Source organism: Apodemus sylvaticus, chromosome 22, assembly GCF_947179515.1.
Source record: "Apodemus sylvaticus chromosome 22, mApoSyl1.1, whole genome shotgun sequence".
Lineage (NCBI taxonomy): Eukaryota > Metazoa > Chordata > Mammalia > Rodentia > Muridae > Apodemus > Apodemus sylvaticus.
This window is the reverse complement of record NC_067493.1, coordinates 44,631,225-44,655,715: the sequence shown is the minus strand read 5'-3', so window position 1 is coordinate 44,655,715 and position 24,491 is coordinate 44,631,225. Positions and strand designations below refer to the sequence as shown.

General features: G+C 49.4%; 2 protein-coding genes across 2 annotated transcripts; one reads left to right on the top strand and one right to left on the bottom strand.

The window, feature by feature from the left end:
* The first annotated feature begins 274 nt into the window (after positions 1–274).
* Ddx55 (DEAD-box helicase 55) lies at positions 275–14,894 on the top strand. Its single transcript, XM_052168747.1, has 14 exons — positions 275–561; positions 1,846–1,896; positions 1,978–2,064; positions 3,738–3,829; positions 3,939–4,001; positions 4,987–5,136; positions 6,155–6,344; positions 9,343–9,425; positions 10,644–10,775; positions 11,364–11,456; positions 12,519–12,633; positions 12,951–13,119; positions 13,926–14,218; positions 14,481–14,894. Exons 1-14 carry the CDS (start codon positions 454–456, stop codon positions 14,655–14,657), a joined length of 1,803 nt encoding a protein of 600 aa, XP_052024707.1. The 5' UTR covers positions 275–453; the 3' UTR covers positions 14,658–14,894.
* A 772-nt stretch (positions 14,895–15,666) lies between these two features.
* Eif2b1 (eukaryotic translation initiation factor 2B subunit alpha) lies at positions 15,667–24,485 on the bottom strand. Its single transcript, XM_052168751.1, has 9 exons — positions 24,380–24,485; positions 23,543–23,644; positions 22,380–22,516; positions 22,145–22,261; positions 19,922–20,038; positions 19,065–19,129; positions 18,234–18,309; positions 16,743–16,868; positions 15,667–16,360 (listed from the first exon to the last, which is right to left on the bottom strand). Exons 1-9 carry the CDS (start codon positions 24,390–24,392, stop codon positions 16,196–16,198), a joined length of 918 nt encoding a protein of 305 aa, XP_052024711.1. The 5' UTR covers positions 24,393–24,485; the 3' UTR covers positions 15,667–16,195.
* Positions 24,486–24,491: the final 6 nt, after the last annotated feature.

Sequence of the window (24,491 nt, the reverse complement as noted above, 5' to 3'; positions counted from 1 at the left end):
ACGTAGTGGTCTCTGAGAAGGAGACTTCTCCGTTGGCTCCAGGGCGTCGGGGAGAAAGCCTTGAACATCTGGTGGCATGTCAGCAGGTGAGCGGCCACAGTTTGCTCAAAGAAAACTAGGCTGCCAAGTGACTGGGAGTTTGTTCTCGTCTGGCGCCCTCACTTGGTCGTGACGTCCTGAGTGTTCTGCACACCGGCGGTGTGTCTCCGGCATCTTTGGCTCGAGTTTGTTGGGGGTCCGGGGCGTGGCTCCTCCCGTCACTTCCAGCGCCCTTCCGCCTTCCGTGCGAATGCGGTCCTCCGCGTCCCAGCGCCTTCTGCCCGCCTTCCGGAATGTCGTCGCTGGGTTACTGTTTTCCGACGGGCGACGGACCAACCGGAAGCGGAAGTCCTTTCTGTTGACGCTTCCCGCGGCGTTCCAGACGGCTGAAACTGCGGAGACCCGGGACGCGCCATGGAACACGTGACGGAGGGTACCTGGGAGTCGCTGCAGGTGCCGCTGCATCCTCGGGTGCTCGGAGCACTGCGAGAGTTGGGCTTCCTGCACATGACGCCGGTGCAGGTATCGGTCCCGCGAGGAAGCGAGACTGAGCGGTCCGCCGCCCCTGTGCAGCCGCGGGGATCAGGGCTGTGTTATGCTTTCAGAATCTCAGAGGTGGCAGTGCCAGAGGAATTTACGATGTCCTCCCCGGTGGTGATGTTGTCTCAGCTCTACCTGCCTGCTCTAGCTGGGACTTCGGACAGTGGCTCATTCCATACCCTTTCTATCTGAGAAATGATGATAACCACTTCTTTCAAAGCATTGTGGGATTAAATAGATCCAGATGGGTCCCCATCTTATTATGTGGAGATAGTCTTTCTGGCTCAATATATAAAAAACAAGCAAGCAAAAACTTCAAACCATTTATTCAGGACCTGGTGTGTATCCAGGTTTCATCAAGGATCTAGGAACTTGGCTGACTTGGTACCTACTCATTTTCTAGGGCAGATGTTAGAGAAAGAACTGTAGGAACGAAGTAATTTAGCTCTCGCTGACTGTTAACGAAGGAACTGACGTGGACTGGTGTGGACAGTGACGGAGCTAGCCTCTGTGAGAGTTAGCATTATTCTGAGATCCGAAGGATCAGGAGGGGCTTTGGGGAGATCAGGGGAATCTAATCGCCACAGAGAAATACCAGTGCAAATGCCCTGGGGCTGGTGGTAAGTCCAATGCTTCCAGGGGCTGGAGAGATGGTTCAGTGGTTGAGAACACTTGCTGCTCTTATAGAGGAGCAGGGTTGAGTTCCCAGCACCCACACTGAATGCCTCACCACTGCTTATAAGTCTCGATTCTTGGAAATCCAACACTCTCTCTGCCATCTTTCCTTCCTCCATGCATGCAGTGTACATACAGACTAGGAGGCACATACATAAATAAAAATACGTTAAAAAATAAAACATCAGTGCTTCCAGCACCTTCCCAGTTTAAGGAGGAACAATGGTCATGTCAGGACGTGAATCCAGGACTCCTCACACACTTGTCCTTATAGACAACTCACAATGTTACTGTTTGTTGGTTGGTTTTTAGACAGGGTTTCACTTCTGTGCCCTGGCTGACCTTGAACTCAGAGAGCTCTGTCTGTCCCTGCCTCCTTCCTGAATGCTGGAATTAGAGGCCCTGTGTCACTACACCTGGCTACAACTTGTCACATTTAATTCAACCCTTTGTGGTGACTGGTTTGCTCAGGATCTCCTTGGGGTGGGATCCAGTGTGACTTTAGTCAACCCATCGAGTTCCTAGGACTTGGGTCATCTGATGTTTAGTTGTGGTATTATTTAACCAGTCCTTTGTAATCTCTCCCTGCAGTCTGCCACCATCCCTCTGTTCATGAAAAACAAAGATGTTGCCGCAGAAGCTGTGAGTATCCCATGCAGTACAGTCAGTTTCTCCTTCTCCTGGCCAGCTGGAAAGTAAGTCAGAAGCTTTGTCTGTTTGCAGGTCACTGGTAGTGGAAAAACCCTGGCTTTTGTCATTCCCATTCTGGAGATTCTTCTGAGAAGGGAGGAGAAGTTAAAGAAGACCCAGGTGAGGTGGGCTGGCTGGTTGTCATAGAGGCAGGCGGGATCAGGCCCGAGGAAGAAGGTGGATAAACTTCAGTCCAGCCCTGTTTGGTATCAGAGCAGTCTGTTCTTGAATTTGCCGGCTTGTTGTACCACAGTCATGACACTTGGGTACGTTCTCAGTCACCTGTGGATATGGGTAGAAATGCCATTTTAGCTTTCATACTGTAAGCAGGTAGCCTTGGGAGCGGTCTGTTTATCCCCCACGCCCACCTTAGCTTAAGTCCCACCTAGAACCTTGTGCTTATTAGGAAAGTGCTCTACCATTGAACTAAATCCCTAACCCCCTCCCTTTTGTGGCCTTTTCTTGATGATGTTGTTATTTAAAATGCCCTCAGTGGGGGCTGAAGGGATGGCTCAGGGAATAAGAGCACTTGTGGCTTTTGCAGAAGGTCTGGGTTGGGTTCCCAGGACCTAGGAAGGGAAGTTGGGGGTGCAGGTGAAGTTAATAACCTGCCATCCATCTAATTGTAGGGAATCTGGCGCCCTCTTCTGGCCTCAGATGCACAGGATATATGTTCCTGCCTGCAGACCAAACACTCATTAGAAATAAATAAAATATTAAAAAAAAAAAAAAAAGCCTCCCCATTGGTTGGGCATAGTGTTGGATGCCTTTAATTCCAGCCCTGGGAGGCAGAGGCAGGTGGATCTCAGTGAGTGTGAAGCCAGCTCTAAGAAATACAGACAGGGAATGGTAACCGCCCTCGCCAAGGCTACACAGTGAGCGTATTCATTACTGTCCAATGAATTGCTGTGATAAAACACCATGACCAAGGCAACTTATAGAAGGAAGGGTTTATTTGGACTTCGAGTCTGTGCTCATCACAGTGGGAAGCTTGGCAGGGGGTGGGCATGGGGACAGGAACAAGCTGAGAACTCAAAGACTTAGACAGGAAGCAGAGAGGAGATTGGGAATGGTTAGGCTCAAAGCCTGCTCCCAGTGACTTCTCCTAGCAAGGCCACACTTCTAAAACCTACCCAAACAGCTGCCACCAACTGGGGACCGAGGGGGTAAATGCCAGAGACTACAGCGGGGTATCTCATTCCAATAGCCAAGTAACTAACTGCCTCTGGTACAGTGATGTGCTGTCAGGCATGACTGTGTGACATTACAACATACAGAGAAATATGGGTCAGGTGTCAGTTCCTTGAGGCCTGCGCTGCAGTGCTGTTGGCCATGGGTCCACAGTAAACCATGGCAGATAACGTCAGGTTTTGTTTGTCGCCTACTCCTTGGTTTTTATTAAAAATTAGTAGTTTTTACTTATTTTATTATGTGTATGGGTGTCTTGCTTGCATGTGTATCTGTGCCCCTGGTGCCTGCAGAGGCCATCAGATCATCTGGAACTGGAGTTATAGATGGTGGTGACTGCCATGTGGGTGTTGGGAATTGAATCTGGGGCCTTTGGAAGAGTGGTCAGCGCCCTTAACCTCTGAGCTATCTGTGTGGCCCTTTGTTGGTTACCTGTTTATTTTGTGAGGCTGGGCCTTGTTCATGGTAGGAGAGTGCTCTGCCTTTGAGCTGCCCTTTAAAGGCCTTGATTTGCTGACTGCCAGTGGATGGGGGTACAGGGCTAATGCAGTCTACCCTGGGGCTCATGTGCTGCTGACCCTGGGGTCTCCCCTCCCTGTGGGCAGGTAGGAGCCATCGTCATCACCCCCACTCGGGAGCTGGCCATTCAGATCGATGAGGTCCTGTCACACTTCACGAAGCACTTCCCACAGTTCAGGTGATTGGCACAGAGCCCTGGAGATGGCACTTGGGGTGGTGGGTGCCGGGCCTTACCGTGCAGACTGCTATCTTGCCTGACTTGCTCCAAGTCCCATTTCTTGCTTCAGCCAGATTTTGTGGATCGGAGGCCGGAACCCTGGAGATGATGTGGAGAGGTTCAAGCAGCACGGGTGAGCCTGCGAGTCCTGCTCCCGCCTTGTGCTCCTGCCCCGTGCTCCCGCCTTGTGCTCCTGCCCCAGCTGGAGTCTGTGCCCTACCTTAGGGGACCCCAGAGGACATTTGCTCCCTGCCCACCTCCTGGCTCCCTTGGCTCTGTGGACACTTCATAGGCTGCATAGGCTCAGGCTGCCTTGGGAGTCAGCGCAGGTGTGTCAGCAACCTGGCTGCAAACGCCTGGTACCTCTAGTGCTCATTAGTTTCTGAGCCATGTCTGGTAAGACAGGCTGCTGTTGCTGACCAGCTTGTGAATATCTTATTGGGTAGAATCCCAAGTATCCATATGTTTTCAGATTCCTTTCAACTGTTGTTTGTAGTCTACATTGTGCAAAAACATGTTATAGACGCCAGTGTGCAGGGGCGCATTAGGCCCAGTCTGCTGGTCTAGCTCCTCCCCCGCCCTTCCTTTTTTCCTCTTCTCCTTTCTTCTCCCTTCTTCGCTCTGTCTCTCCCTCTTGCTCCTTCCCTATTTCTTGTAGGGAGCTGGGATTTGAACCCTGGACCTCATGCATACCAGACAAATCTGTGTCACTGAGCTACCCTTGCCCCAGTCTGCTTCCCTCTTATGGTTGTGTTCTTTGATATGGTGTGCTGCTACAGGTCAGAGGTCAGCCTGAGTTGTGTGGGCCATGTGGTGGTGTGTTGTGGTTTGTCTGCTGGACAGAGTAATGGCAGAGACAGTATATAGTAGAATAACGGTGTGGCCGTGTCCCAGCTGCGTGCCTACAGTGCAGAGGCCTGTGGGATAGAACTCACACACTTTGCCAGAGCCCCAGCTGTTCTCTCGTCCTTCTCTCTCCCGGCCCTTGCTGTTCCTACCCTGCAGCCATCGTTCTGCCAGGGATTTAGATGGTTCTGCGGGGTGGGGACTTGGTATGTTAGTCGTCCATGTTTCTGAGCTCCAGAGTGCACTGGTAAGTGGGGACTTTCTTTCCAAAGCGGGCACATCATTGTGGCAACCCCAGGCCGCCTGGAGGACATGTTCCGGAGGAAGGCGGAGGGTCTGGACCTGGCCAGCTGTGTGAAGAGCTTGGACGTGCTGGTGCTGGATGAGGCCGACAGACTTCTCGACATGGGCTTTGAGGCAAGGTACTAGGATGTGAGCCCCTGAGGTGGGTGGGCCTGGGCGAGGGCAGCCTTCTGCACTGCCGCACACTGAAGGACTGTTCCATCCTGCATCAGCACTTCAGACCTCAGGTGGCTCGACCTTCAGGTTCTGGCACACGGCCTAATTCTGCTTCTTTTATTTTTAAAAACTGGACCCACGGATGTGTGGGGTTTTTTTGTTTTTTGTTTTTGTTTTGTTTGTTTGTTTTGAGACAGGGTTTCTCTGTATAGCCCTGGCTGTCTTGGAACTCACTCTGTAGACCAGGCTGGCCTCAAACTCAGAAATCCACCCGCCGTTGCCTCCCAAGTGTTGGGATTAAAGGCGTGCGCCACCACTGCCCGGCATACCCACATATGTGTATTAAAGTTTGTGGTAAAGTCTCATTCTGTAGCCCAGGCTGGCTTTGAATTCTAGACCCTGCACATCATCCCTGACTCCTGTACATCAGGAGGACAGATATGGGCTGCTATGCCTGGCTGGTTTCAGTTTTTCTGTTTTTGATTTTTCTGAAACTACATTTTCCGTCCCAGTTTCTCTAATTTGTTTATGTTGTTTAATAAATAGTCTTTAGGTGTGTTTCATGTATGTAGCATGTCAAGTAGTTCATGTCAATTATTACATGCTTGCATTGGAGACCCGCTGAAGATGTAGAGGAGGAACAGGGGTTATAATTTATTTCCCAGTGTCTTGATGATCTTACTTAAATCCTCTCATTGTCTTTTTGTCACGGAGCTGGTTTTCACAGTGCTGCCGAGCCCGGCGCCTCCCACATGTGTGGCCATCGGAGAATGCTATCCCTGGCCACCTGATCTTGTAATATTTGATTTGTTTTTGTGTAGGATGTTACTCTGTAGCTCAGGCTATCCTAGAAGTTAACTATGTAGCTTAGGTTGGCTTTGGACTCTGCAGTCCTCTTGCTTCCCTATCCCTTCCTCTGTACCTAGCTCCTCTGCTCTTTTTTAAATCATATGTAAGTATGTGTGTGCATTCCGTTTCCAGCATCAACACTATCCTGGAGTTTTTGCCAAAGCAGAGGAGAACAGGCCTTTTCTCAGCCACACAGACACAGGAAGTGGAGAACTTGGTGCGAGCAGGCCTGCGGAACCCTGTCCGAATCTCTGTGAAGGAGAAGGGTGTGGCAGCCAGCAGTACCCAGAAGACCCCGTCCCGTCTGGAGAACCACTATATGGTGAGTACAGGGCCTGCTGCTATGTGCTGCCCTCACGCCTCACTGGGAACCTAAATGTATGGTGTGTCCGCTCAGCACATTTACAATGCATTTAGAGACGGCTGGGACAACTGGCCACATGACCGCAATTCTGCTTGTTAGATGAAGGGCTCAGTTAATGGAAACATAAATGTATCTTTAATTTTTGGTGTTTTGAGAAAGGTTCTCTCTGTTATGTAGAACATTCTTTGTAGAGCAGGCTGGCCTCAAGCTCACAGAAATCCTCCTGCCTCTATCTTTTTTTTTTTTTTTTTTGGTTTTTTGGAGACAGGGTTTCTCTGTATAGCCCTGGCTGTCCTGGAACTCACTCTGTAGACCAGGCTACCCTCGAACTCAGAAATCCGCCTGCCTCTGCCTCCCAGAGTGCTGGGATTACAGGTGTGCGCCACCACCGCCCGGCTATCCTGCCTCTATCTTAAGAGTGCCAGGATTAAAGACATGCACCACCATGCCCAACATAAATGTATTTTAAAGAGTTAATTGTATTTATTTGTATGTCTGTGGCGGTCAGAACACAGTTGTGAGAGCCTGTTACCCTCAGCTTGCTGGCTTGATGGTGCACCTTTACCTGCTTAGCATCCTTGCTGGCCACCTTTTTTTTTTTTTTTTTTGGAGACAGGGTTTCTCTGTATAGCCCTGGCTGTCCTGGAACTCACTCTGTAGACCAGGCTGGCCTGGAACTCAGAAATCCGCCTGCCTCTGCCTCCCAGAGTGCTGGGATTATAGGCGTGCGCCACCACCGCCCGCCTTGGAATACACTTTTAATCCCAGCACTCAAGACAGGCTCTGGCCACCGCTTCAGTGCATGTTAAACACCATGCCTCTGAAACTCCTATCCTGAGTGATCACTTGGGTGTGAGAGGGGTGTGTGTGTGTGCGTGCGCGCAGCACAGCACAGCATGGCACAGCCTATGGTTCCTGGGCTGTCAGCATTGACCCGTGATTTAGAGGTGGAGCTGAGTGTGCAGCTGAGACCCAGCAGACCCTGTAGGCTAACGGAGCTCTGCCGCTTCCTGCTGTGTCCCCCCAGCCCACTGTCCCCTGTCTAACCTGAATCTGAACCTGTTGGCTTTGTGGCTGGAAGTCCCCCGTGCCTTTTTGTGGCTCCCTTCTAAGGGGAAGGGTTGGGTGTGTGGGATTTGAAGATTAGGCCTTGTGGGTTTCTTGTCTTCTGTTCCCAGGATGGGTCATAGTGTGGCAGCTGGAAGGCTGTGTCCTTAGGAACTTGGAGAAGTCTCAGGTCACAGTGTTTTCAGACACTCTGGACCTGTAGCCTGAGTGGGTCTTTACTTTAGACCCTGAGGGATATCTCAGCCTCCACTATTCACAGAAATGAGGCCTGCTTGAAAACCAGAGCATCTCCATGATGTGACTGGTCAGAGGCTGAGGTTCTTGTCAGACAGCAGCCTGAAGGACGCTGACATTAGGCTCTCTGGAAATGGAGGTTGGCTTGGCCTTAAGGAAGATAAGAGGGTAGTCTTCCCAGGAGTGGCAGGACACAGCACTTGGTACAGAGCTGGAGCCAGGTCAGGACTCTGAGGCGGGTCTCAGCCTTGTCCCTTGTCCCTCAGCCTTGTCTATGTGTAGCTTTGGCAGCTCGCATGGCGGAGCGCTGTTGGGTAGTTATCTATCCACATACCTGCTCAGGGTGCGAGGGGCCAGTAAACAACATCATTAGATGGATTCCGCCAAGGCCACCCTTCAGGCATTTAGATGACGGGTTAGAAATGTCTGAACAGGAGAGCGTTTTTTAAACTTAAAAATATTTGTGTGTTTGCCTGTAGTGTGTGTGTGTGTGTGTGTGTTTCTCTGTGTAGCCCTGGCTGTCCTGGAACTCACTCTGTAGACCAGGCTGGCCTTGAACTCAGAAATCCGCCTGCCTCTGCCTTCCAGAGTGCTGGGATTATAGGCGTGCGCCACCACCACCGGGCTGATGGTTCACATTTTTATTTGCAGAAATCAGAAGGCTTTTCTCTGAGTTAGAAGCCATCCTGGTCTATGTAGCTAGTTCTAGGCCAGCCAGGGCTACATAGTGAGTCCCAAGTCTCAAAAAACATTTTTTAATTTTTAAATCTTTTTTTGAGACAGTATGCATCTGAGAGTGGCCTGGAACTCCTTGTCCGCAGTCTCCCTCACAGGTCCTGGGATTACAGTCCAGAGCTCCCATGTTCCATGAGATAAACATTGAACCTATAGTGTTAGTTTTGCTGAAATCTGGGAAAACCCACCTACTAGGATTGAGTGTTTGTGGTTGGGCCTGCATGGACAGGGCACTTTATTGGGGAGGGTGGGGGGTGGAACCCGTCTCTGGCAGCCCTTCAGGTCATCACAAATGCTCATTTCCGGAAAGCTGGGCTTGCCCTAGTGTGGACTTTTGGGTCTGGCCCCAGAGTCCAGCTTGGAGGTAATGAGGGTCCTAGTTTCCCCTGGACCCACAGACACCTGTGCCTGCGTGCTGCTTTCCAGGTACATAGCTTAACCTGAATACTGGCGTGCATGTGACCCAGCTTCTCTGCCGGGCAGGCTGACAGATGGCGTCTCTAAAGTTTGTCTTGTTCTGGAGGCAATGGGATTCCTCAGACTTTCAGTGTATGGGCCAGTGAAACGGCTCAGTGGGTGAACAACCTGGTTTCAATATGTGGGTTCAACATGGCAGTCAGAGAGCCGACTCCTGTCAGCTACCCTCCAACCTCTGTTCATGTGTGCCCCCATATAGGCCAGCATAGCCAAATAAACAAAGGCTGTGCTGAGTGTAATCCTAGCCCTCAGGAGGCAGAGACAGGACCAGGACTTTAAGGCCAACCTTGAGGAGTTTGAGACCAGTTCCGGCTGTGTGAGAGGCCTTGTCTCCAGAAAGGGGATGGGGGTTGGGGCTAGGGTGGGGAGGCTGAATCTGAAACCAGCTCTGGGGATTACTTTATTTTTACATATATGTGATTTTTTCCCTTGCACTCCGTAGATCTGTAAGGCAGATGAGAAATTCAACCAGCTGGTCCATTTCCTTCGGAGCCGCCAGCAGGAAAAGCACCTGGTCTTCTTCAGGTAGTCCCCAGGCTGTGGCTGGGAAGTCGGGCACAGTGTTCTTGGGGTGTTCGGGGAGGTTCTTGGCTGTGTGAGGCTGACGAAGCCAGCCTTCGGCCCACACTGTATCAATGGGAACAGCCCAGCTCATGCTGCAGTGATCTTTATCCCCCGTCCCCCATCCCCTTCGCTTCTGAGAAGATGGGACCTCCCCTGGGTGCTCCCACCAGAGCACATCAAGTCTCTGCAAGATTAGACACACCCTCTCCCACTGAGGCTAGACAGAGCAACTCTGCTACGCGTGTACCAGGGGCTTCGGTCCAGCCTTGTAAGCTCTTTGGTTGGTGGTGGCTCAGGCTCTGAGAGCTCCTGGAGTCCAGCTTAGGAAGACACTGTTGGTCTTCCTGTGGGGTTCCTATCTCCTTCAGGGCCTGCAATCCTTTCCCAAACTCTTCCATGAGGGTTCCCAATCTCCGTCCAGTGTTCTGCTGTGGGTATCTGCATCTGCTTCAGTCAGCTGCTGGGTAGAGCCTCTCAGAGGACAGTTATGTTCGGCTCCTGTCTGCAAGTGTAACAGAGTATCATTGATAGAGTCAGGACTGGTGCTTGCCCATGGGATGGGTCTCGAGCTGGGCCAGTTATTGGTTGGCCATTCCTTCGGTTTCTGCTTCATTTTGGTCCCTGCATTTCTTTTAGACAGAACAAATTTTGGGATGAAAGTTTTGTGGGTGGGTTGACTTTCCTTCTCCCTCCACTGGGGGTTCTGCTTGGCTATAGGGGGTGGCCTCTTCAGGTTCCATGTCCTCCCTGTCAGGCATCTGAGATAAGGTTACTCACATTGACTCCTGGGAGCCTCCCTCATCCCAGGTCTCTGGGACTTCCAAGAGATTTCCCACAGCCAACTCTGGCAGATGTAGGTTTCCATTTATGAGCCTTTTTTTATTTTCATTTTTTAAATGATTTATTTACCCGCATGTATGTCTGTAGGAATGTGTCAGATCCCCTGGAACCAGAGTTACAAATAGTTGTAAGCTGCCATTTGGGTGCTGGGACTTGAACCCAGGTCCTCAGGAAGAGCACCCAGTGCTCTCAATCTCTCCAGCCAAGGTGCACTTGTCAGCAAGTCTGCACTCAGTGTCTCAAGAGGGTCCTGCTCTGCTGCGTCTGCATCTGCATCTGCATCCTCCCCAGCTTTGGGAGCCACCTGGCCGGTGACTGAGTGCTTTCTCTCCTATGCAGCACGTGTGCGTGTGTGGAGTACTATGGAAAGGCCCTGGAGGCACTGCTGAAGAAAGTGAAGATCTTGTGCATCCACGGGAAGATGAAGTACAAGCGCAATAAGATCTTCATGGAGTTCCGCCAGCTGCAGAGGTGGGGCGGCGTGGCTGTCCTTGGCGGCAGCAGACAGACAGTCACCTTACTCCTCGGGTCCCACACTCACCCCTTTTCCCTCTGCCCTCCTGGAGCAGAGTAGTACCCAGTTTCTACATCCTGAAGACCCTCAGAGCCTGGTTTGTTCCCTCACCCCCTATACTGAGCCCTTGTCACATGCGTAGTTCTGATCTCCCTGCTCCATCGCAGGCCTGTGCAGTCAGCAAGCTCATGTGTGCTGTGCTCCCACTGTAGGTCCTAGGCCCCGCCCAGGGGAGGGCTGTTGGACTACTTGCTTGTGGGTAAATAAGAATTAACAGAGTCACCTAGCTTTGGGACTCTATAAGCTCTGAACTGCAGAGCCATCTCTCTAGCCTCCCCTACCCTCACTTTTGAAGGCAGTTTATAAAGTCTGGGAAGGTTGTAGGAGGAAGAAAAAAGAAATCAAAACATGACATTAAAAAAAATGTAGTGATTTGTGTGAGCAGCCCCAGAGCTGCTTCACTGGGGTGCACTGCAGGCCGCAGGAGATGGCCTTCACTGCAGGCTGCAGAGATGGCCTTCACATTGCTGTTCTCTCCCTCCCAGTGGGATCTTGGTGTGCACTGACGTCATGGCCCGGGGGATTGATATTCCCGAAGTAAACTGGGTTTTGCAGTATGACCCTCCCAGCAATGCCAGGTAAGCAGAGGGCTGTTCCTCTGTCTGGGATTGGGCTGGAGGAGGGACAGGCAGTGAAATTAAAATGATTTGTTTGTTTTGGACAAGAGTCTCATGTAGCCAGAGATAATCTTGAACTTCTGATGGGCCCGCCTTCATCTCTTGAGTGCAGGGCTTACAGACATGGACTGCCACATCTGGCGGAAAGGTTTGAAACCCAAGCACTCTATCTGCTGGATTAAATTACAGAAGTAGGCAAGTGGCCGAATACCTTTGGTGTGTTAATTAATAGTGGTGTGTTATAGCAGTCACTTCCAGACAGATGTGGTGGCTCCTGCTTTTAATCCTTGGTGGTCATGAGGCTGAGTACATGAGTTCAGGAACCTGGGCTGCTGCACTGAGACACTGTTTGCAGAAGAGCATGTGTGGAGGGATAAGGCCCTGCTACTGAAGGTTTATGCAGAAGTGCAAAGTAGAGAATACTGAGAAGAGTGACAGACTACTCTCGAGAACAGCCTATCTCCCTCAGAGCGAGCGGACACACACACACACTTGTTATTTAGTTTGGTTGGTTATTCAAGAGAGGTTTCTATGGGTAGCCCAGCTGTCCTGGAACTCATTCTGGGACCGGGCTGCCTCCCTCTGTACGTAGACCAGGCTGCCTCTGCCTTAGCAGTGCTAGGATTAAGGAGGAGAGGCATCATGCTTGGTTTTCCTCACGCACTTTGAAATGTCAAAGTTGCATTCAAGTGACACTTTTTATGATGCCTGGCATTCCAGGGCACTTTTCCTTGAAGCCTTTCCTTGCTTCTCAGTTTTCCCCTGCGACTGTGCTGTGTGGCCTGAGGAAGCCCAGCTTTAGTCAGGTGTTCTCAGAGCCACTAGACCTCTAGTCCTTACAGTCCTGTCTGCAGCGTCTGTTTCTTTGCAGCTCTTCTATGCTTGCTGGCTCATGGTCACATGGGCCCTGAGCTGTGGGGCCCGGTGGCTCTGTGCAGCCCTGTGTAGTGCAACACCTGCCTGGCTGGAGCCTGGCTGTGCTCACTGCCACCCCTGGGGTACCGCCCTACCCTGTCCCCCCAGTGCCTTCGTGCATCGATGTGGACGCACAGCGCGCATTGGCCACGGTGGCAGTGCTCTGGTGTTCCTGCTGCCCATGGAGGAGGCCTACATCAACTTCTTGGCCATCAACCAGAAAGTAAGCAGCACACTGGCAGGGAAACTGAGGGGAGGGAGGAGCTGCTGACTCCCCTGGGCTGGCAGAGGGAAGCATCAGCCAGCATCAGGACTTGGGAACACCAACTATTATTGCTGTTACTGGTTAGGACTTTTCTGTGCAATGCCATTTTCAAACTTTAAGAACAAATCCTAAAGGCCTTTTTCACTAAGGAATGCCCTTGGGCTGACTTTGGCCCCTGGCTTTGGAGCACTATGTCATCTGTCCTTGGTTTATTTGATCTGGGCGCACTGGGGTTGGAGGGACTGCGAGATGATGAGATGGTGGCCTCTGTTCAGTGCCCCCTGCAGGAGTTGAGCCTCCAGAGAAACACCGTAGACCTTCTGCCGAAGCTCCGGGCCCTGGCCCTGGCTGACAGAGCCATGTTCGAGAAGGGCATGAAGGCCTTTGTGTCCTTTGTGCAGGCTTACGCAAAACACGAGTGCAGCCTCATCTTCAGGCTGAAGGGTAAGCCCAGCCCTGTCGGCTCTAACGTGTGGTTTTCTGAGACAGGGTCTTTCTGTAGCCCTGGCTAGTTCCTGCTATATAGACCAGGCTAGCCTCAGACTCAGAGAGCTCTTTACCCCTGCCTACCAAGTACTGGTATTAAAGCTGGGGGTGATTAAAGCTGTGTGCCACTGTGCCTGGCATAATCATTTTCTTTGAGTCTTTGGGTGTCAGGGTTGCATTGTCTTAATCAAAGACATGGCATGTTAGGGTTGGTGTTCTATAAACCTTTCAAAGGAAATCCTAATCAAAAAAAGAAGAAAAAAATCAGGCTCTGAGTAGATGTAAAATAAACTGCCATTTCCACCTTGGAAGAAATGTTGCTTAAAAAATTCTAATTAGAGGCTGGAGTGGTTAAGAGCACTGCCTGTTCTTCCAGAGGTCCTGAGTTCAATTCCCAGCACCCATATACTGACTCACAACCATCTGGAATGGGATCCAATGTCCTCTTCTGGTGTGTGTTAAGAGAGCGATAGTGTATAAAATAACAAGTAAACCTTTTAAAAAATTCTAGTTAAACTAAATGTATTACTTTTTTGGGTGTTGAGGGATAGGTTGGAGACAGGGTTTCTCTGTGTAGCCTTTTTGTCTGTCCTGAATTCACTCTGTAGACCAGGCTGGCCCTAATCTCAGAGCTCCTCCTGCTTCTGCCTCCCGAGTGCTGGGATTACATGTGTGTGCCATCATATGATTAGGAAAGGTCACGCCGGAGCCCCACCTGCCTTGTGACTGTAGTACCCTCCAGTGCTGACTGGGTTCTCTATTAGATCTTGACTTTGCCGGCCTTGCTCGAGGCTTTGCCCTGCTGAGAATGCCCAGGATGCCAGAATTACGGGGGAAGCAGTTTCCAGACTTTGTACCAGTGGACATCGATACCGACACAATTCCATTTAAAGATAAAATCAGAGAAAAACAGAGGCAGAAACTTTTGGAGCAAAAAAGAAAAGAGAGGACAGAAAATGAAGGGAGAAGAAAATTCATCAAAAATAAAGCTTGGTCTAAGCAGAAGGCCAAAAAGGAAAGGAAGAAAAAGATGAATGCCAAAAGGAAAAAGGATGAGGTAATGTGTGTTGTTTATTCTTTAAACTCCACCTTCTGACATTGCACTTGGAAGACAGCTAATGTGTTATGAGAACAAGGTCGTGTGCTTGTGCCCAGGTTCACAGCCAGCCTGAGCAATGTAGGCACCTTGTCTAACCATCCTCTCTCCCCATTCGGTTTTGGGGCCCATGTAAGGGTTGCTGTGACATCTGACCCTAGACCTTGTAGGCCCTGCTCTTTAGACCCGAAACTGACACTCATGTTGCTTCTTCTGTACTCAGGGTTCTGATATGGATGATGAAGACATGGAAGAACTCCTTAATGACACAAGGCTCTTGAAAAAATTTAAAAAAGGTAAAATCACAGAAGAAGAATTTGAGAAGGGGCTGTTGACAAGTGCCAAAAGGACAGTCCAGCTGACAGATTTAGGTGTCACAGACTCGGAAGAGGACAGTTGACCTCAGAGCCTCAGGTGAAGGTCACCTCACTGGCCCCACATTCCTGCCCTTGCTGAAAGACTATCTGGAAAGCTGTCTCTTCAGACCGGGAGACACTGAAGGACTGCACAGTACCAGGATCCTACCAGACTCTCACAGAAGTGTTTTTAGTTATCTGAGTGTACATAGCAGATCTCAGTATTTATTTTGTGTTTTTTCTGGGGTGTTTTTTGTGCTTTATTACAGACTTAAAATATATGTGTGTGACTTTGACTTTATGTATAATATATATATTTTTAAAATTCCATTCACTTTTTAAAAAAGATAATGCAGTATATTTCATTTTAGGCCTTGTAAAATTTCTAAGTATTCCCAGTCGCTTGATATCCCCTTGCCTCCTGCCACCCCAAATTTTACATTTCCTTTGCAGCCCTACTAAGAGCACCCACAGAGGCAGATTTTTTTTCTCTTCTTTTCATTGCAATAGGGGCTACACTATTTTAGCGGTTTGCGCATGCTTGGCCCGTGGGAAGTGACACTATTAGGTGTGGCCTTGTAGGAAATCTGTCAGGCTTTGAGGTCCCTTAGGTTCAAGCTCCCTGTGGCTGCTTTTGGATCAAGATGTAGTATCTGGGCTTCTCCAGCCCCACATCTGCCTGCGCACTGCCACGCTTCCCACCTTGATGATATCGGACTTCTCTGGAACTGTCAGCCAGCCCCAGTTAAATGTTTGATGGTGTCTCTACACAGGAATGAAACCCAAACTAAGACAAATGTGTAGTCAAGGATGCTTTCAGACTGATTTCCCCTGCCTTAGCCTCCCATGTTCTGGGGCCACAGACTGGTGCCACAACACCCAGATTGGGGTTGAGAACATTTTAGGATTGGCTCTGGTGTTGTTTTATTGGCAAACATCTGAAAACTAGGAAGGGGATCCAGTGCTGTGAGGCGTTTTCTTGTAACAGGTTCTGCCCAACTCTGCTCGCACTGTTTCTGGTCTGTATCAACTTATATGAGGCAATACCACATCCACGTTGCTCATATAATTTATTTGAAAAGATCCTGATTTGTTTCCACATTTAACTTAAAAAAGCTTACATGTTTAAAGTAAGCTCACATTTTTATAACAACATTCTGTGAGCAGTGCCACATGAATGGCCCCAGAATTGGTATTCTCCTTTCTGGCTTGATCCTGCCCTGAAGCCAGAGGGAGTCTGTCTTTTTACTGTTGTGAGGCACTATAAGGTTTGTTCTCAGCCTTCGGAGTGCAGTATGAGAAGGGGGTCCCTGCTCGTGTGCCATCTTGCCTCAGGCTTGCAGCCAGGAATTGAACTTACTGTGGAGTTTCTGAGAACCATAAGGGTGCTTCAGCTTGGTACTAGAACTGGGAGCAGGCTTCAGATGTCACAGAGCAGAAGTCAGGATTCTTCAGGACTTCTGCTGCGTTCCCTTAGCATACTGATCTGAACGGCCGATTCAGCTCTGGCCCCTGGCTGCTGGAGTGGAGGCTACCCATCCTTCACAGTGTGCTTCCGCCATGCTGGCAGGAGGGACTCGGCTCACAGGTACAGCTTGATGAGCTCATCGCTTACAGCAGATGGTGTCAGCACACCCAGGTCCGTAAACAGCAGGGTGATGAGTGATGGGGAGGTGTAGTCCACCCATGGGTGCTCCTCTTTGAGATCCTGCCCAGTCTGCACAGACTTCAGAGTGTCTGCCTTGTACTGAGGGGAGAACTTGGTTAGCTGGATTGGCCTTGTATCCAGGCTCTGCCCTGCTGAGGCCCTGGCTTGAGCGGTATGTGAGCTCTTGCCAGGACTACCCCTGGCTGTGCAGTGGGCTGGCAGGGACAGCATGTCCAGGATACCATCCCATCCCACAATGGAAGTGCCCGGCCAAAGTCACATGGTTTGTAAAAGCAGAGATGGGATGAACAAACTGGGATTCTGCAGAGTGCTTTGTAAATGAGACTTTGCCCATCAAAGTGCCTAGATCCAATTACCATCTCTACACTGGAGAAGCACTGGAGGAAAGCAAGGGAGGAACTCTAGACCATTATGGTTTCTGGGTAGAGTCAAAAAGCCCTGTCAAATATATAAAACTTACCTTAAACTTATCTGGGACGTCTTGCTGGTTGAGTGGAAAGAGTCGAACAAACTTGAAACTTTCTGCAACCACGTAGAAGGGCTTGTTCTGGGCTTTGGCGCACACGGCCATCTGGTTGGTTCCAATCTGAGAATTCAGGGCAAACGGACACTGGGTGAGCTTGCATAAGGACGCGCAGTGGGAGTGCAATCTCGGCATGGTGTCAGAACTGTTTAGTTTTGTTAAGTATCTTACCCCACCACTTATAAACCATAAGATTTATTTATTCTTTGTATGTAGGTACACTGTGGCTGTCTTCATACACACCAGAAGAGGGCATTGGATCCCATTACAGATGGTTGTGAGCCACCATGTGGTTGCTGGTAATTGAACTCAGGACCTCTAGAAGAGCAGTCAGTGCTCTAACTGCTGAGCTACCTCTCCAGCCCAGAACTGTTGTTATTTTAAGGACACGGTCTTAATGTATTTCATGCTGACTTGCACTCAACTTCTGATCCTCCTGCCTCTACACCCCCTAGTGCTCGGATTCCTTGAGTTCCACCAAGCCTGGCCTACCCAGTGCTGGGGCTTGAATGCAGTGCTTCAGCATGCTAGACAGGCATTCTGCCAGCTAAGCTATATTCCTAGCCCCCAAAGAGGACCTATAAGAAAGAAAACAATCTCTCTTCCAAGGTAAATGTTCCGAAAGGACATGAAAAGATGCCAGCTTCACCAGTTAGGGAAACTAAGTGCAGTCCAAGATACACCAGCACTTTCCATTTCTGGGGGCCCAGTGTCAGCAGCAGCACCCAGCACCACAGCTAACAGTAGGGAAATCCAAGTGTCTACTCCAAGGGAACATGAGCACATGGTCTTCTTGTGATGGACCAGTACTCTGCTTGAAAGGGCGCAGCAATGACATGCTGTAGTCTGGCGAATCCAGTCAGTGTGCCCAGTGAAGTGTGTCAAGCTCAAAATCGTAAGTGTCATGTGAGACTACTTACTTGTGGTTCCTTGGACTGGAAAAATCAGGACAGAGCAGAACAAAACTGACCAGGGACATGGGAAAAGGCCATTTGGGACCAATAGAAAGCTTTATAAACACTGGTAATAGCATGGCGTGAGTGTGTTGAACGCCACTGAACTTAAGATGGTGCATGCACAGCTTAACATGATTATGTTTGTCATAGACAGTTACCAAGGTAAGTGACAGAGAAAATGTAATAAACCCTGAGGATGGAAGTCCTTAATCAAATGGAAACAAAACCAGAGACACTCAATTCCAAGCTGAATACAATTTGCCTGGGAGAGTGGGGGTGGTCATGCCTATGATCTCAGCACTTGGGAAGCACAGACAGGAGTTTGAGACAATTTGAGGCTATCCAGAGTTACATATTACCCTGTCTCAAATCACAGAGCCAAATGAAAGCCTCTGAATATAAATGTAAATCTACTGACTAAATTCACCAAGATCTCAGGTTGTAGGGGCTTCTGGGAACAGTGAGTACCTACCTTGTTAATAATTCCTCCATTCTCTACCACTCCTTCTGCACCAACTATGACAAGATCTGCTTTCTCCATGATATAGCTGGGAAAAAAAATGGAAATCCTTGGTTGGCCTGGTACTCAGATTCACCTGCCTCTGCCTCCCAGTGCTGGGATACTAGATGTGTAACAGTTTACTGTTTAAGACAGTACTACTGAAGATGCTTATCCAAGAACCTCTAATCACCTTAATAGTGAGTTTTCTTGGTCTGGAGAGATGACTCAGCAGTTAAGAGCAATGCCTGCTTTTTCAGAGGTTCTGAGTTCAAATTCCAGCAACCACATGGTGGCTCACAACCATCTGTAATGAGATCAGATGCTCTCTTCTGGTGTGTGAAGACAGCTACAGTGTACTTACATATAATAAATAAATAAATCTTTAAAGAAATAGTAAGCTTTCTTTTCATAGGACTTCGATTGTTAGTGATACACGCTGATGACCCAACTTGGGCAAAGCTCCCAGGGAGCCACGGCACAGCCAAGTATGAGGACACAGTACAGCGGTACTGCAGACCACAGCCTGACCTTTGCCTTTTACTCTGAAAACATGAGCAGCCAGGCTGAGGCTCATGCCAGCAACCCTGGCACACTGAAGAAGGGCTGAGTTCTGGGCCAGTCTGGGCTACAAGAGCCTGTCTTCTGCACTCTTATGACCTCAGGATAACCCTGCTACAGAGCACTGCTTATTTTAAGGGGAGAGATGCTACCCAATCAGATTTTATGGACAGGATTCAAACTCTAATTTGAAAACTCTGCTTGGAGCCAGGAATGCAGGAACACAGGAAGAGTCCCACTTACCCAACAGCAGCATCCAGTACCACAGTGACAGGGACGTTGAGGTGGCAGAGGGCTTTGGCCATTTTCTTACTGAAGGTGACATGAAAACACGACATATAGTTCAGTGAGGTCCCACAGTGATGCATGATGAACTTGATTTAGACAAGATGTCCTATAACCTCAGCATCTTAAGGGGCAGTTGTTTTTATTTTATGTGAATAGTGGTCTACCTGCATGTAAGTCTGTATACTACATGAATGCTGTGCTTGGTGCCTGAGGCCAAGGAGGGCATGGGATCCCCTAGAAATTACATTTGGTTGTGAAGTTGGGGCTAGAGACGGCTCAGTAGTTAAGAACACTGGCTGCTCTTCCAGAGAACCCAGGTCCAATTCCCAGCCCCCACGTGACAGTTCACAGTGCTCTGTAACTCTGGTTTTAGGGGACCCAACACCTTCACACAGATATACATACAGGCAAAACACCAATGCACATAAGATAAATAAGTCTTTCAGTACAGTCAAGGCAACACAGAGAAAACCTGTGTGGAGAACTACTGAGTTGGAGGACCAGCCTGGGCAGACCAGGATTCATGTTCCAGAACCACAAGAAAACAGAACAAAGTTTGCTTTTCTTGTTTTCTGGGGAGGGGGCTGTCAATCACCAATTTGTTGATTGAAGCTTTTCATCTAGTATCCTGTTGTTCTCTGACGTAACTACCTAAAGAAAAACTCATAAAAAAAACTCTAAAAATTGGAAACAAAATAAAACCACCACAGTCTGCCTTGTGCTCCAGGAGCCCACAGGGACTTTCCTCCCGGGGGTAGGAGTCATGAAATGGGTCCAAGGCAATGCTGACTCACTGGCCAGTGGCGAGATACTTGCCCAGATAAATCAGGCTGCGACTCGGTGATATACACGCTGAACCGTTTCTTGGCTGCCACAGCTTCTTCCAGGACCCTCAAGACGACTCTGGAGTAGGCGTGAGTCAAAATTCTCTATGGAACAAGAAACCTCCGTGAGGGGCAAGCTGCCAGCCAGCCAGCCACTGTCCACCCTGTCTGTACTGCCCTATGATTCCTGCTGGTCAGATGAAGCTCCAGAATTCAACAAAATAACTATGACCACAAGGGAGACATAACAGTACACTGACGTTCAACCCCACTGAGCAGTTCAACATTTCTGCCCAAGAAGTAAGGCACAGATCTCCCCAGCAGAACCCAAAGACACAGAAGCCAGTCCATCTGAGGCCCAGGGTGGGCTTCCCTGGCCAGAAGACACATAGCTTGCATACTTGGGCCTACAGGAACCAGGAAGGGGAGGTGGGTAGCAACAGTAGTCCGATGAGGCCACTGGCAGTGGAAGACCAAGGGAACCAGGCCCTAGGTGCCTCTTCTTGTCACACATCGCACTATTGCAGAGCAACCTGATTTTCTAGAAGAAGTAAAAATCTAGTCACTAGATACAAGCTGAGCTAACAAGTTCTTCAAAACTGTCAAGCACAGAGCTGTAAATCCAGCGATCAGAGCTGGGCGGTGGTGGTGCACACCTTTTATCCCAGCACTCTGGGAGGCAGAGGCAGGCGAATTTCTGAGTTCGAGGCCAGCCTGGTCTACAGAGTGAGTTCCAGGACAGCCAGGGCTATACAGAGAAACCCTGTCTTGAAAAAATCAAATCCAAAAAGAAACAAACAAAAAAAACCCCACCAACAACAAAAAATTCAGCCATCGGTGGTGCAGGTGATGACTTGTGAATCACACATGGCCTGTGCTCTAAGAATGCAGAGGACTGCGTACGGCCTGGTGGTGGACATGGCTGTCATAACTGCTCACTAGAACCGTGGGTGCGCAGGTCTTACCTCAGACCTGAGGCATCTGCATTTAACAAGCCCCTGGGGCATCTGCCCAGAGTGTAGAGATCTTGCAGCTGTGCTTTGCACCCAGCTGCTGGGGGTGGTAGGTGAGAAACCCACACACAGTGAGCCAAGGAGAGGAGGGTCATGGCTTGCCTCCAGTGGCCCAGGTCTGTGACACTACCATTTACACAACCTCTCACATATTTAATAGCATACTTCAAAAGTAGGATGCGCAGTAAAATCCTGGGTGCGACCTAAGAGCCAGGAGGCAAGTAAATACAGGCATGCTCTGTGAGGCTGAGGTGGGGGGAGGCTGTGCTGATGGCACGCTGCCTCCAAGAGCCAGTTTTTCAGGCATCTTGGACGCATGTGCTGAAGCCAGTTTGTGAGCATCTGAGGGGCCCAGACCATGGACAAGAGAGCAGCAATGGCAGGCAGGTGATGGAGAAAACAGCGCTCATCACTGGGTGGAGGGAATACGCTGGAGACTGGCTGATCCTGCTGATCCTCATTAACTAGTGACAGGCTGCAGCTGTAAAGAGGATAGTTCCACCCAGTACTGATGCTGGCTCAAAGATGCTTGGCAGTGACCACAGGAACAGCTAGTTTGGGCAGACTCACTTCAGCTTAGAGGACCATGAAATCAATCATAAAAATCAGAGAAAGTGAAATGGGTCAGTGGGTCAAGGTACTTGTCACCAAGCTTGGTGACATGAGTTTGATGCCCAGACCCTACACAGTGGGAAGAACCAATTCCTTGGACTTCCACACACTCACTGTGGCACCTAGGCACACTCATGAAAACACATACGAAAGAAATGTGATTAAAAAATACTTAGAGAAATAGCTTACTAAGAGGCTATGGGTGTAGTTCTGTGGTAGAGCATGTCTAGCAGGTTCGAGGTCATTGCTTTACCCTCTAGCCCCACATAAAGTAAAAAGCCTATTACACCAAGACCCACTCATGCTGGTCTCATGTTGTCTAGTTCACAGCGACAAGTCTCTATCATGTCTGTATTTACAGAGCACATACTACAGAGCATCTCATTCCCCTCTCACCCGGCCTGGGAGCTGCCGCCCTTATTAACATACAAGAAAAGTTCAGGACAGAGCAGTGACTGTCCATGGTCCCAGTAGGTCCCGGCCTCTCAGGAACCGGTCCCAGTAGGTGCCAGAGCCAGGATTCCAGGCCCAGCAGTGAGACCCAAAAGCTCTTGATTCTAGCAGCATAAAAGAGGCGTCTACTCACCGCCCCGTCCTTGATAAAAGTATGGCACAGATTGGCAATTTTATTTCTCGACAGGGATATTCTTCTTAGGAAAAGCTCTCCTCTCTCAATCATGATCTTTTTACATTTGGAGTAGTCCTGGGGAGGAGAGACAAAGCAGAGGGAGGGAGATGCTGTCAGTAAAGCTTTACTACTGTCAAGCTTACAGTAGTGTCTGCACACAGAGAAGACAGGTCTGAGGGAGAGCGGAGCTTACTGAGTACTCCAGGGAGGTGAGGCTGATGAAGCGAAGGAAGAGCTCCCCGCCCGAGGACACGGCCACCGAGGAGTCCACCCCACACAGGGTTTCTATGGCGTTGGTGAGGTTTGCTCTTAGGCCTTGGATTGTCTCTCCTGCAATGATGAAGTGAGGAAGGTGATGTTCATTTAGTGTCACTGCCCTTGCTGGTCTGCGGTTCACCCACTCTTTCAAAGAGCACTGATGCTTCTCTGTGCCAGCCCCTGGGAGATACTGCACGAGAGAGGGCTCTGTTCTCCGCACAGAAAGAGACAGACACATCTCAAACTGGAGCAAGGGCAGGGCAAGGCAGGATGACGAGTGAGGCCAAGCCTCTCTACAAGGCAGGCCTCTTGCATTGCAGGCCATTGAAACCGAGACTTGAATGAGGAGTCAGACCTGCGGGCACCAGTGAGGACAGCTCCTGTGTACATGTCGGTGATACCAAGGTCTAAGAAATGGATTCACGTGGCTTAAAAAAACCAAGGCCAAATGGCAAAATGGGCAAAATGCTTTGTGGTGCCAGCCTGGTGACCTGAGTAAAGAAGCAACTCCCAATAGCTGTCCTCATGTGTGCCCATACTCACGCCCACGCTAATAATAAAACAGAAGGTAAAGATCAAAGAGGCCAGCCTGGACTAAGGTATTTGCAGCAAGTGACAGCATGGTAGGTCATTATTTAGCAGGGGCAGACAAAATCTGTGAGATAGTGCAAGCTCCAGTGTATCTAAATGTATGTATTCCAGGAAGAATAGAAAAGGCACATATTTTGTATGTATAAGAGGTTGTGCTATACCCAAAATCTTAAGACTTATCATACTCAGTAGGTCTCAATGACTATTGATTCCAGAATTTATTCTGGAACATCACAGCACTGCACAGAATTGGGAACAAGGCTAGGAGCTTGGTACACATCTATAAAGCTAAATGATTACTCTAATTTAAGCACTTTGTCGAAGGTTGTATTGTAGACTCTTGCGTCGGGGCCTATTTTGTAGGTGGATGGGAATCCTTTCGGTGATAACCCAAGGGTTTCCTCCAGGCTGACAAGTCTACCAGAGGTTGCTTGAGACTATACATAGATCTACAGTCATCTGAAGACTTTCCTGAGGCCCAGACACTTCGAGGATGACTCTTCTTACCTTTATCTCTCTTCAAGAATTCCAGCAAAGTCTGGATGGCAGCCACCGCTGAGGCCATGTTAGGGTCTCCTTTCATCTGAGACTTAAAGTACTCAATTAACTCTAAGGAGAGAGGGAAAAAAATGGATCATCATGTGAACCTAGCAGATGAGGCTGGAGAGTCTGGTAACAACTGCTGACCCGCCGACCTTAAGATTAAGAGGCAAACACATTTTAAAAAGCAGCTTTTAAAGTTAAAGGGAACAAATATTGGTAAGGTTAGTGACGATATCTGCTTAGTGATGGCAGGGACATACCTCTTCCATATTTTAAAAAAGCTATTGGTACACAAGGCATAGAATTTAGGGGCTAAGACCAGGAGCTAATATTCTAAGGAATCCTCTCATCCACTTCATCAATTTCGTTAGCAGCCTTTTGAGCAGTGTATGTCAATCAAGTCTACACATGTGCACAAACGTAAGTGTTTACAGTTCACTTTTTAACTAAAAGCAGTATACTAGTTTGTTTTTCACTTAATAAATATTCTGATAACTACAGTGGATGAACAAACCAACGATGTCTCATTTTTTCAAACAGGGCTAGGCGTCTTTCTACTGCTCACAGAGGTTACCCGGGCTGTGAGGGCCAGCACTCTGCCTCCAAGAGCCAGTTTTTTCGGAGGAGGCCCCATGGACAGCATGTGTTGAAGCCAGATTGCGAGCGTCCGGGGGACTCAGACCACAGTCACAAGAGCAGTGACAGCGGAAGTGACTCGAGTCCGGACAACGTCGCCCGGAGCTCAGGCTGCCCGTGCGAGACCGGGACCCTGTGTCCCCGCCGCTCTGGCTACACACTCACCACGGTCCTCCATGGCTTTCTCGCAACGCGCCCCGCAACCGCGCCGGCAGCAAAGCACCGCCTGACAGCGTGTCGCATCTCTCTCGCATCATTTCCGTCGCCTCCGAGTTGC

Excerpts from the sequence above, each read along its gene's own strand:
- Ddx55 (XM_052168747.1), top strand. The coding sequence starts at position 454 with ATGGAACACGTGACGGAGGGTACCTGGGAGTCGCTGCAGGTGCCGCTG. Across the intron at positions 3,830-3,938 it reads AAGCACTTCCCACAGTTCAG|CCAGATTTTGTGGATCGGAG; the intron begins GTGATTGGCACA and ends TTCTTGCTTCAG. Across the intron at positions 12,634-12,950 it reads TCTTGGCCATCAACCAGAAA|TGCCCCCTGCAGGAGTTGAG; the intron begins GTAAGCAGCACA and ends GCCTCTGTTCAG.
- Eif2b1 (XM_052168751.1), bottom strand. Across the intron at positions 22,262-22,379 it reads TCACCTCCCTGGAGTACTCA|GACTACTCCAAATGTAAAAA; the intron begins GTAAGCTCCGCT and ends TCTCCTCCCCAG. Across the intron at positions 18,310-19,064 it reads GTACTGGATGCTGCTGTTGG|CTATATCATGGAGAAAGCAG; the intron begins GTAAGTGGGACT and ends TTTTTTTCCCAG.